This window comes from Oncorhynchus mykiss, chromosome 10 (assembly GCF_013265735.2).
Source record: "Oncorhynchus mykiss isolate Arlee chromosome 10, USDA_OmykA_1.1, whole genome shotgun sequence".
In the NCBI taxonomy this organism is placed as follows: domain Eukaryota; kingdom Metazoa; phylum Chordata; class Actinopteri; order Salmoniformes; family Salmonidae; genus Oncorhynchus; species Oncorhynchus mykiss.
The window spans coordinates 86,051,185-86,065,216 of NC_048574.1; the positions used below are offsets into that span (position 1 = coordinate 86,051,185).

A 14,032-nucleotide genomic window follows, 5' to 3' on the forward strand; every position below is an offset into this window, starting at 1 on the left:
GTATAGTATATTCATCAAATAAATGTCTGTGGTTTTAAGTTGAATGCCAAATTCTCAGAGCCAGTTTCCCAGACACATTCACAGTGAGTATGCAAATACAGTAAATACATTCCAATAACATCACAATACATGTTTACAATCTCCTCCCATAGGGTGTCATTTCAGATGGTAATCCTAGACTCCCCTCATCTCCTCCAATAGGGTGTCATTTCAGATGGTAATCTTCGACTCCCCTCATCTCCTCCAATAGGGTGTCATTTCAGATGGTAGTCCTCGACCCCCTCATCTCCTCCAATAGGGTGTCATTTCAGATGGTAATCCTAGACTCTCCTCATCTCCTCCAATAGGGTGTCATTTCAGATGGTAGTCCTAGACTCTCCTCATCTCCTCCAATAGGGTGTCATTTCAGATGGTAATCTTAGTCTCCCCTCATCTCCTCCAATAGGGTGTCATTTCAGATGGAAGTTCGTTTTCTAATACTCATACTAACCATACTAACCACACTATTTGTGACGTGAATTGAGTATATAGTACGCTTAATGGTCATAGTATGATATAGTTTAGTATGCCAAAAGTTTCCGGATATCGTACAAAATTTGCCAAAATATGAAGTTTATACGCAGAGGACACTACTTCCGCACTTTAGGGCCCATAATGCAATTCTTCATGAAATGGGCGGGGCTTCACGTCGTTTTCAGATTTGAAGAAAATAGTGGAAAGTATGTTGCTGAAGTCCAACGACAGCGGATACAAATTAATTGCTTTAACTAATTATGACAAATGTTAAGAACATTTTGAGCAATGTAATAAAGTAATTACTTTTCAAATAAATTACCTTACACGTTATGTTGGCTGACAATTTGCTAGCTGCGCTGTCCTTACGAACCACACATCATATCATTACAGCTGTATGTACCGGTATGTTAGCTACCTACCTAACGCTACAGTAGTTGGCTACTTATACATCAAACGTGCCAGTATATTAACTACAGGCTAACTAACTACTCAACGTTTATTGACTGGATTATTCCCGTCATTCTTAGCTTAGCTAAATGGTATAGTCGTTGTGTTTTCGTAAATTCTCTCTGTCTCTACTCCGATTTCAGAGCATCTCGCCTGAGAGACCAGAGCGCAGAATAATGAATTTACGAGCCGCTCAACACCCGTTGAATATGACCAGTGTCAGTAAACATCGGGGGGAAAAAACGTAATTAAATTGTTTCCAGCAGCACCAGAAAGCTCAAATCAACCCTACTCCTCTGTCTGAGCGTCCAGCACTCCAGATTTAATTTAATAACACACCCAAAGTCGAACAATGTCTAACTAGTAATTTGTTACGCTAACTAGCTAGCAAGAGGTTGCATAGCAACAGCATCAACTTCCGGTAGAGAAAGCAACGAGCTGGTCGGTTACAGTATACTAAAATTAACTAATAGTATGTAGTATATAATCATTAAGTATGTAGTATACAGTATACTAAAATGAACTAATAGTATGTAGTATATCCTCATTAAGTATGTAGTATACAGTATACTAAAATGAACTAATAGTATGTAGTATATACTCATTAGTGTGTATGTAACGGATGTGAAACGGCTAGCTTAGTTAGCGTGGGCGCTAAGTAGCGTTTCAATCAGTGACGTCACTTGCTCTGAGACCTTGAAGTAGTAGTTCTGCAAGGGCCGTGGCTTTTGTGGAGCGATGGGTAACGACGCTTCGAGGGTGACTGTTGATGTGTGCAGAAGGTCCCTGGTTCGCGCCCGGGTATGGGCGACGGGACGGTCTAAAATTATACTGTTACATGTAGTATACAGTATACTAAAATGAACTAATAGTATGTAGTATACTGTATACTAAAATGAACTAATAGTATGTAGTTTTCTCATTAAGTATGTAGTATACAGTATGTTAGTATGGGTATTCGAAAACAGCTCTAGACTCCCCTCTCCCACTCATCTCTGCACACTAGACTGTCACGTCTAAACCAGAGACAGTCACACAAACTTTGTAGTCTATGATCATACCCTCAAATGGCACCCTCCTCCTTATATAATGTACTACTTCCCTCACAGCTCTGGTCTAAAGTAGTGCACTTCATAGGGAACAGGGTGCCAGTTGAGATTAGAGCCTATTTGTATGGACCCGTATGCTAAAGCTGGACATGGGCCAGTTTCCTGTATCCATGGCTCTGGGTTGTAGTGTCAGCCTAGTGACCGTTGCTTAGCGATAGACGGAGGACTGATCAGCGAAGCAGAACGACCGGAACAGTTTGTTTTTCTTCACCCTGTTGTTATGGTTACCTGTTCTGGTTTTTGTTTGGCACATTATTTACCTGTTCAGGGACACGGGGCAGTAGATGTTTTTGCGTTACTGTGTGTGTGTGTGTGTGTGTGTGTGTGTGTGTCTCATTCTTAATGTGTGTGTATTAGATTAATGTTTACAGGCTTCCCAGCCAACCAATAATGAATAGACAGAAGTGTGGTGGAATACTCACCAAGTTAAAGAATGAGTCCTAAATGGTACCCTATTGCCTATGTAGTGCACTACTTTAGACCAGAGCCCTATTCCCTATATAGTGCACTACTTTAGACCAGGGCCCTATTCCCCATATATAGTGGTACTACTTTAGACCAGGGCCCTATTCCCTATATAGTGGTACTACTTTAGACCAGGGCCCTATTCCCTATATAGTGGTACTGCTTTAGACCAGGGCCCTATTCCCTATATAGTGCACTACTTTAGACCAGGGCCCTATTCCCTATGTAGTGCACTACTTTAGACCAGGGCCCTATTCCCTATATAGTGCACTACTTTAGACCAGGGCCCTATTCCCTATATAGTGCACTACTTTAGACCAGGGCCCTATTCCCTATATAGAGCCCTATGGGCCCTGGTCTAAAGTAGTGCACTACATAGGGAATAGGGCCCTGGTCGATACTAGTGCACTACATAGAGAATAGAGCACTATGGAACCATTTTAGGAACCAAAAACTATATTTAATTGGTCTAGGATCAGGATCAACACTGTTACTACCCATTCTACCATTAGGATGGTACCCCAACACTGTTACCATCCATTCTACCATTAGGTTGGTACCCCAACACTGTTACTATCCATTCTACCATTAGGATGGTACCCCAACACTGTTACTACCCATTCTACCATTAGGTTGGTACCCCAACACTGTTACTATCCATTCTACCATTAGGTTGATACCCCAACAGTGTTACTATCCATTCTACCATTAGGTTGATACCCCAACACTGTTACTATCCATTCTACCATTAGGTTGATACCCCAACACTGTTACTATCCATTCTACCATTAGGTTGATACCCCAACACTGTTACTACCCATTCTACCAGTAGGTTGATACCCCAACACTGTTACTATCCATTCTACCATTAGGTTGATACCCCAACACTGTTACTGTCCATTCTACCATTAGGTTGGCACCCCAACACTGTTACTATCCATTCTACCATTAGGTTGATACCCTAACACTGTTACTGTCCATTCCAAATCAAATCAAATGTATTTGTCACATACACATGGTTAGCAGATGTTGTTAATGCGAGTGTAGCGAAATGATTGTGCTTCTAGTTCCGACAATGCAGTAATAACCAACAAGTAATAACCTAACCTAACAATTCCACAACTATTTCCTTATACACACAAGTGTAAAGGGATAAAGAATATGTACATAAAGATATATGAATGAGTGATGGTTACAGAACGGCATAGGCAAGATGCAGTAGATGGTATCGAGTACAGTATATACATATGAGATGAGTAAAGTGGCATAGTTGGGGTACCATTAGGTTGGTACCCCAACACTGTTACTGTCCATTCTACCATTAGGTTGATACCCCAACACTGTTACTGTCCATTAGGTTGGTACCCCAACACTGTTACTATCCATTATACCATTAGGTTGATACCCCAGCATTGTTACTATCCATTCTACCATTAGGTTGGTACCCCAAAACTGTTACTATCCATGCAACCATTAGGTTGGTACCCCAACACTGTTACTATCCATTCTACCATTAGGTTGGTACCCCAACACTGTTACTATCCATTCTACCATTAGGTTGGTACCCCAACACTGTTACTATCCATTGGGTTGGTACCCCAACACTGTTACTGTCCCCATTCTACCATTATGTTGGTACCCCAACACTGTTGATCTGAAGCTGTGAACAAAGATAGGCGTCCAGCTTCCCAAGAAGGTTGATCATCCTGGAACACGACTCAGTTCCTTTTCTCAACACCATGTCGATGATGTCACGTGCCTTCTCTGCCCTCTCAGCTATCACCTTCACTGACTCCATTTCCTCCTGGTTGATGACTGTGTGTTGCAGGAGTCTGTCCAGCAGACCATCCAGGACAGGTCCTGATACTCGTTTCACAAACTCTGTCCGTACAGAACGCAGCTGCTGCTCTGAAGAACCAGTCAGACTGCTCTCAGCCGGACCTCCTGACCCCAACACAGCACCTGAGAGAGTCAGGTTACAAAATAATTACATTTGTACATTTACATTTCAGTCATTTAGAAGCAGACTCCTAAAATAAAAGTATTGAGAAAACATTATCTTTTACAATAACGACCTGAACATATCACATATTCACATTTAGGGACGGTTTCACAGACATAGAAAAACAGACTGGGGCATTCAGAACCAGGCTAATCTACATCACGTCCTGGAGGAGATGTCATTGGGGCATTCAGAACCAGGCTAATCTACATCACGTCCTGGAGGAGATGTCATTGGGGCATTCAGAACCAGGCTAATCTACATCAAGTCCTGGAGGAGATGTCATTGGGGCATTCAGAACCAGGCTAATCTACATCACGTCCTGAAGGAGATGTCATTGGGGCATTCAGAACCAGGCTAATCTACATCACGTCCTGAAGGAGATGTCATTGGGGCACTCAGAACCAGGCTAATCTACATCACGTCCTGGAGGAGATGTCATTGGGGCATTCAGAACCAGGCTAATCTACATCACGTCCTGGAGGAGATGTCATTGGGGCATTCAGAACCAGGCTAATCTACATCAAGTCCTGGAGGAGATGTCATTGGGGCATTCAGAACCAGGCTAATCTACATCAAGTCCTGGAGGAGATGTCATTGGGGCATTCAGAACCAGGCTAATCTACATCACGTCCTGGAGGAGATGTCATTGGGGCATTCAGAACCAGGCTAATCTACATCACGTCCTGGAGGAGATGTCATTGGGGCATTCAGAACCAGGCTAATCTACATCAAGTCCTGGAGGAGATGTCATTGGGGCATTCAGAACCAGGCTAATCTACATCAACTCCTGGAGGAGATGTCATTGGGGCATTCAGAACCAGGCTGATCTACATCAAGTCCTGGAGGAGATGTCATTGGGGCATTCAGAACCAGGCTAATCTACATCACGTCCTGGAGGAGATGTCATTGGGACATTCAGAACCAGGCTAATCTACATCAAGTCCTGGAGGAGATGTTATTGGGGCATTCAGAACCAGGCTAATCTACATCAAGTCCTGGAGGAGATGTCATTGTTCTTGAAGACAGTCTTTTATAATCAGGACTAGTCCAGGTCCTACAGTAAACCATGTTGACTGACCCTCAAGTCATTGGTTTGTATCTCTCATGTTTACTTACTAGTTGAATGGGTTTCAGTGATGAATTCATCTGAAATAAACATACATTGGTTATATCACTAAATAGTATCTGTCAGAAAAAGTTGTGATTGACATGTTCTCCTACATTTTTGTACAGTTTCTTTCCATACTATCCTCTCATCATCACCGATTAACTCCATCTCAATCCCTGTAATTTCCATATCCACCTTGAAAAAGCTTGGTGTGGTGTCTCTATGTATGAGATGAATCCTCTGGGGGGAGGGAGGGAGAGAGAGCGAGAGAGGTTAAACAAAAACATGGTTAAACATTAATTAAAAACACAACACCAAATCTTCCGCCACAGTAACTAAAAACAACAGCCTCTAAATACCCCATATACTCAAACAGATCAATGTTAACCATTTTGTAACAGGCAAACTCAACCCTCAGTCTGGCTGCCAACATCCCCTCCAGCATTCCCACCACGTCCACAGTCCCCTGTTCCCGAATACTGTTCTTTCATGTCTATCAAATTGATAATTTAGCTGCCCCTGACACAAAGTTAAGTAAGAGAACAACACCCCTTCTACTAAACCTGTACTTTGTCCCAAATATAAACATTTGGGAAGAAAAAACCTCTCCCAGAGCTGAGAACCAACCAGTGATCAGGTCAATCATCTCGACCAACCTGGGACACTGTAAGAACAGATGTGTCAGAGTTTCAGACTCAGCACAGAATGGACACCCCTCCCCAACATGGTGAAAACTCTCCAAGCCTGTATAATAGACTTATAGAATGGAGTCAGACCAGACAAATCACCCCCCCCCCCCCCCTCCAGCTTTAAGAGGAAACTCTCCAAGCCTGCATAACAGACTCATAGAATGGAGTCAGGCCAGACAAATCACCCCCCTCCATCTTTAAGAGGAAAAGTTGCTTGTCTAAGCAAAACAGCCTGCTCTCCTCATCAATGTGTCGGCTGTATCCACCCAGCTAGAACCGTCACAGTACAACAGTCTCTGGGCTGCATGAAGCCAGAAAGCCATGATCCAAGAAGAGATGTCCACCAGGCCTTGTGTAACAGTTTAGACTTTACACCCATCCCCTCGCCCCAACCTGGGCGCGAACCAGGGACGCTCTGCACACGTCAACAGTCACCCTCTTGGCATCGTTACCCATCGCCCCACATAAGCCGTGGCCCTTGCAGAGCAAGGGGAACCACTACTTCAAGGTCTCAGAGCAAGTGACGTCACTGATTGAAATGCTATTAGCGCGCACCACCGCTAACTAGCTAGCCATTTCACACCGGTTACACTCACCTCCCTTTTGACCTCCTCCTTTTCCGCAGCAACCAGTGATCCGGGTCACGGCACCAATGTAACAGTTTAACTTTAGACAATATATCAGTCCTGAAATTGGGCATCCCTGCCTGATGCCCCTTTGGATGGGGATGGGGCAGCTCAACCCACCCTCCCCATACACGAGGCCCCAGCAGACAGTAAACTCATCCAAGACAAAAAAAACATCCCCAAACCCAAAGGCTTTCATTGTTTTAAACATGGTGGTCCACACGATCAAAAGCCTTCTTCATTCTATATACCTGTTTGAGAGACACGTAGATATCATTTAAAATTCTGCACACAGCAATGCAACAAGTTGGCAGTTTTTTTTAAAAGGGCCAAATCCCCCCCTTTTGCAACAATGAAAGCACAACACGTTGACAGGATACAGGAAGAGAATACTCATGACAAGATTCACACACCACTTCATAAAAATCCCCCCCAATAGACAGCTGGGGTAGCACCCCAGTGCTTATAGAACTCAGATTGTAAAACATTGATGCCAGGGGCTCCGGGGTCCATCTGAGTGAGCAACTTCAATTCAATAGATGTGATGTCCTGTTTAAGGGCCCTGATAGTCTCTTTAACTCAATACTAGACGGAGCAGTATACTGTTGACAAGACACACGTATTTGGGCCTTCCCAACCACCCACCATTGTCTCAAAGATTCTAAATTCAAATTAATAACCCTCAATTTTTCCCAAAACACCAAAAACCTTTCCCAAAACATTGCGTCATGTAATATCTTCATGTTGAAATACCAATAAGGTGAACCTTCATGGACATGACAAGTGAATATCAACAGTAACAATATGGTGATCAGAAAAACCCTCAGGAGTAATGTCACCTTACAACCGTACTGCAGTAGTGATCAGATACATACAACCTGTTTGACCTTGCTGCACCGACACCACCTTCATTAACTACTACAGTAGAGCTCAGATACATACAACCTGTCTAACCTTGCTGCACCGACACCACCTTCATTAACTACTACAGTAGAGCTCAGATAATACAACCTGTCTAACCTTGCTGCACCGACACCACCTTCATTAAATACTACAGTAGAGCTCAGATAATACAACCTGTTTAACCTTGCTGCACCGACACCACCTTCATTAACTACTACAGTAGAACTCAGATACATACAACCTGTCTAACCTTGCTGCACCGACACCACCTTCATTAACTACTACAGTAGTGATCAGATACATACAACCTGTCTAACCTTGCTGCACCGACACCACCTTCATTAACTACTACAGTAGAGCTCAGATACATACAACCTGTCTAACCTTGCTGCACCAACACCACCTTCATTAACTACTACAGTAGAGCTCAGATACATACAACCTGTCTAACCTTGCTGCACCGACACCACCTTCATTAACTACTACAGTAGAGCTCAGATACATACAACCTGTCTAACCTTGCTGCACTGAGACCACCTTCATTAACTACTACAGTAGAGCTCAGATAATACAACCTGTCTAACCTTGCTGCACCGACACCACCTTCCTCAAATACTACAGTAGAGCTCAGATACATACAACCTGTCTAACCTTGCTGCACCAACACCACCTTCATTAAATACTACAGTAGAGCTCAGATACATACAACCTGACACCACCTTCATTAACTACTACAGTAGAGCTCAGATACATACAACCTGTCTAACCTTGCTGCAGCGACACCACCTTCATTAAATACTACAGTAGAGCTCAGATACATACAACCTGACACCACCTTCATTAACTACTACAGTAGAGCTCAGATACATACAACCTGTCTAACCTTGCTGCAGCGACACCACCTTCATTAACTACTACAGTAGAGCTCAGATACATACAACCTGTCTAACCTTTCTGCACCGACACCACCTTCATTAAATACTACAGTAGAGCTCAGATACATACAACCTGTCTAACCTTGCTGCACCAACACCACCTTCATTAAATACTACAGTAGAGCTCAGATACATACAACCTGTCTAACCTTGCTGCACCGACACCACCTTCATTAACTACTACAGTAGAGCTCAGATACATACAACCTGTCTAACCTTGCTGCACCGACACCACCTTCATTAAATACTACAGTAGTGATCAGATACATACAACCTGTCTAACCTTGCTGCACCGACACCACCTTCATTAACTACTACAGTAGAGCTCAGATACATACAACCTGTCTAACCTTGCTGCACCGACACCACCTTCATTAACTACTACAGTAGAGCTCAGATACATACAACCTGTCTAACCTTGCTGCACCGACACCACCTTCATTAACTACTACAGTAGAGCTCAGATACATACAACCTGTCTAACCTTGCTGCACTGAGACCACCTTCATTAACTACTACAGTAGTGATCAGATACATACAACCTGTCTAACCTTGCTGCACTGAGACCACCTTCATTAACTACTACAGTAGTGATCAGATACATACAACCTGTCTAACCTTGCTGCACCGACACCACCTTCATTAACTACTACAGTAGAGCTCAGATACATACAACCTGTCTAACCTTGCTGCACTGAGACCACCTTCATTAACTACTACAGAAGTGATCAGATACATACAACCTGTCTAACCTTGCTGCACCGACACCACCTTCATTAATTTTTAACCATGTTTACTGACTAACTTTTGCATTCTTTACACTCCACACATCAGAAGGCTCAAACTCAGTTAGTAGACCAGACAGACAAGAAGCCACGCTGTCTTAAGGTTTCCATTACTTGATGAAATACAGCAATGGACTCTGTACCCTCATCAGGAGCAGAAACATTACAAAAAAAACATTGACCACTAAAACCTAACCCTTGACAATCTCTAGATACCAGTCACCCTTAAGCCTGAGGAAAACAAAATTGCCGTCCCAGCACTGAAAGTAGTACCATGACTGAGTATATCAAATCAAATGTATTTATAAAGCCCTTCGTACATCAGCTGGTATCCCAAAGTGCTGAACAGAAACCCAGCCTAAAACCCCAAACAGCAAAACATGTGTAAAAGCTGCCCCTCCCACCATATTCCCAAGTCCACCTCATTGGCCTCATCATGTAACTCCTGTTGAAAAACTAAATGAAGCCATTTCTGTTTTATTACCTCTAATACCCAAGCCAATTTAACAGATTTCCCCAAAGTCTGGTCCAGAAACGCATTTACCTAGATTGTCCATTGAGTCATCGCCAGCTGCTATCATATCAGAAATGTTCATATCCTTATCCTGATCCTCCTCAACTGAGGTCACAGACACGTGACTCCCCTCTGCCACATCCCTCTCAACACTCCCCTCCTGTACCACATCACCCGTACTGGGCATCTCCACTACCTGGGAGACTAGCTCCACCTGAACCCCCTCCTGTACCACATCACTAGTACCGGGCATCTCCTCCACTACCTGGGAGACTAGCTCCACCTGAACCCCCTCCTGTACCACATCACTAGTACCGGGCATCTCCTCCACTACCTGGGAGACTAGCTCCACCTGAACCCCCTCCTGTACCACATCACTAGTACCGGGCATCTCCTCCACTACCTGGGAGACTAGCTCCACCTGAACCCCCTCCTGTACCACATCACTAGTACCATCTTCTCCACTACCTGGGAGACTAGCCCCACCTGAACCCCCTCCTGTACCACATCACTAGTACCGGGCATCTCCTCCACTACCTGGGAGACTAGCCCCACCTGAACCCCCTCCTGTATCACATCACTAGTACCGGGCATCTCCTCCACTACCTGGGAGACTAGCCCCACCTGAACCCCCTCCTGTACCACATCACTAGTACCGGGCATCTCCTCCACTACCTGGGAGACTAGCCCCACCTGAACCCCCTCCTGTACCACATCACTAGTACCGGGCATCTCCTCCACTGCCATCCCCATTTCCAGTGACATCCCCATGTGGGTCGCCATCCCAACCAAAACAATTCAACAAGAAATACAATATATCTAATTCTACCACTGAAAAAAACCTGAATCAGTGGCAAAAAGGAAACCACCCAGAAAAGTAACCACAGGCGATCTAACTCCAGGCAACACTCACACTCGCTCATACAATACCCAGCATGCACCAAACACTGCCAGCATGAACAGAGACAGAGAGAGAGAGATATATGTGACTTAAATGTCAGATTCCTGTTCTTAGTCTACTAAAACTGTACCGGTGGAGTGATGGAGGTTGAACAGGGAATGTTCAGTCTGAAGTAACTATTCAGTTTGAAGGACCGCTCTGGTCTTGTGATGGGAATCCTTTTAGACCCTTGAAACTTTATTTCCTGTTGTTCCACAGCCTGCGAAACGAGGCACGGAATACACAGCCAGTCAATGTATAGTCTAATTCAAACATTATTCAGAAAACTAGCAACACACTTATCTTCATTTAATGAGTGTCAACATAACTAACCAGTGGTACAGTTTAAGGTCATCTCTATAATAATGGTACCTCACCTGTATCTGGCCGGGGTTACTGGGAAACAGGTATAGGCGTTGAATTAGTTTTTCCTTTATCACTGTCAGATAGAGCATCAGCTCACAGTGGACATCTACGTTCCAAGACAGTAATCTCAGTATAACAGAGATAGCTGAGAACTTTGGATGGAGAATCTTAGCATGGAATCTGGTGACCTCATGCACTTCCTCTAAAGACACTCCATGTTCCTCTACATGAAGAATCTTCATCTCATTCCTCAGGGAAGGGTTGGTCCCTGAACAACACAATACAAAGGAGACAGAAAGACAAATATTGTATTATTCATCCAACTAAAACACAAAGAATATGCAGTACCAGATCACAGTAAACTCAAACTCCCAGAATAGTTCATTCATTCAGGAAGTGAAACTCAGTTACATAGAAATAGTATTCAGAAAGACATTTCCATGTGGTTTTACCTAAACAGACAAAGTGTGGCAGATGAACTTCCTCCAGTTCACCTAACTCCATAGTGATGTCCAGCAATGGACCACCTTGTGTGTACCGCATGTCTTTCAGAAGTTGACTGTAGGGTTCCCAGTTCCTGAGGTGATACTTCAGAATGACATCTCTCTCACACAGCCAGCGGAGCCCAGACACTGTGCACTCATAACTCCCTTTGGGTGTCCTGTGTCTGAGAGCAACAACAAGATATGGTAGAGAGGGTCAATGGTCAAATGGAGAGGTTGGATTAGAAGACTATTCCCAAAGGTAATGGGGAAATACACTAGCAAGTGGAATGAAATGTTAAAAGTAGTTATTTTACCTGAACATTGTCACTCCTTGGACAGTGGAAGTCAAGGGTTCAATCTGAAGCCAGTGTGTGGAGTCCTGAACAAGGACAAGCATGTCAGTAATACACATGTATTAGTACTTGTGTTTTATTCTCCGGTCTATTTTGATCCTGTGTGTTTGGTTGACCGTGTTTTTTGTGCTCCGGAGAATGAACTGTCGAATCACTGAAACCTGCTCTCTGCGCCTGATTCCACCCACCTTGATAAAACGTGACACTATAACTAATGTATTTAATCAATGTTTCATGGAATGCTGGTGATTTATCTATTGAACTGTCTAATGACAAAATATGACAACAGCTAAAATCCTGCATGCCTCCAAGCACAACACAGGACTGTATATATCCCAGCATGAATGGTTGATCAGTACACACCTGGCTGTGAGACTGTGTTTATATTACTAAAGCAGAACACAGGACTGTCTATATCCCAGCATGAATGGTTGATCAGTACACACCTGGCTTTGAGACTGTGTTAATATTACTAAAGCAGAACACAGGACTGTCTATATCCCAGCATGAATGGTTGATCAGTACACACCTGGCTGTGAGACTGTGTTTATATTACTAAAGCAGAACACAGGACTGTCTATATCCCAGTATGAATGGTTGGTCAGTACACACCTGGCTTTGAGACTGTGTTTATATTACTAAAGCAGAACACAGGACTGTCTATATCCCAGCATGAATGGTTGATCAGTACACACCTGGCTTTGAGACTGTGTTAATATTACTAAAGCAGAACACAGGACTGTCTATATCCCAGCATGAATGGTTGGTCAGTACACACCTGGCTGTGAGACTGTGTTTATATTACTAAAGCAGAACACAGGACTGTCTATATCCCAGTATGAATGGTTGGTCAGTACACACCTGGCTGTGAGACTGTGTTAATATTACTAAAGCAGAACACAGGACTGTCTATATCCCAGCATGAATGGTTGGTCAGTACACACCTGGCTTTGAGACTGTGTTAATATTACTAAAGCAGAACACAGGACTGTCTATATCCCAGTATGAATGGTTGGTCAGTACACACCTGGTTTTGAGACTGTGCCTGACTCCTGCAGGTATGTAAAAGTAAGAATTGACATTATGACTTACCTCAACATGTTCACAAGTCTTACAGCTCTGAGGAATCCCTGAAGTCAAAAGTAGTTATTTAAAATGGACAATCTCATGTAATAATGAATTAATAATTATTAAATAGACTTGTAATAAAATGAATAAAACTAAGCAACAGTCTCAGAATGTACACTCATTAGCAGACCATAATCTGACATAAGTGTTATATTAATTAATGTTTGTGGAAGCAGGAAACAACATTGTTCTGGTCCGTGTTTTGTAGATGTTGGGGTCTGATTTCTGCTAGATCCTAGGATGATCTCTTCACTCTCTAACAGAGTGTCAGCCAAGAAGTTTAGCATCGTGTTACAAAGCTCTTAGTTGTTGCGGAAATCAGCCCACAATACCGTTTACTTTGTGCATCTACGTCATATCGCTGACAATACCTTTAAGTTTGTTTTGACCAAATAGATCATGATTGTGTTCCTTGCCTTGGAATCAAGTGCAATGATTGCTTTCATCGTATTTGGATTTTAAAACAATTAAATTAGTTTACTCACATTTCTCAGGTCCAGACTTGATAAAACACTCTCCATCATGGTCTCTGGTGTTCTCAGGTCCAGGCTTGATACAACACTCTCCACCATGGTCTCTGGTGTCCTCAGGTCCAGGCTTGGTCCAACTCTCTCCACCATGGTCTCTGGTGTCCTCAGGTCCAGGCTTGATCCAGCTC

The 14,032-nt window shown here is 43.4% G+C and overlaps 1 protein-coding gene across 1 annotated transcript; it reads right to left on the bottom strand.

The window, feature by feature from the left end:
* Positions 1-3,725: 3,725 nt before the first annotated feature.
* Positions 3,726-14,007, bottom strand: LOC110528612 (NACHT, LRR and PYD domains-containing protein 1 homolog). Its single transcript, XM_036934353.1, has 9 exons — positions 13,860-14,007; positions 13,339-13,376; positions 12,208-12,272; positions 11,861-12,075; positions 11,420-11,676; positions 11,134-11,262; positions 5,764-5,890; positions 5,659-5,688; positions 3,726-4,499 (listed from the first exon to the last, which is right to left on the bottom strand). Exons 3-9 carry the CDS (start codon positions 12,213-12,215, stop codon positions 4,165-4,167), a joined length of 1,101 nt encoding a protein of 366 aa, XP_036790248.1. The 5' UTR covers positions 12,216-12,272; positions 13,339-13,376; positions 13,860-14,007; the 3' UTR covers positions 3,726-4,164.
* Positions 14,008-14,032: the final 25 nt, after the last annotated feature.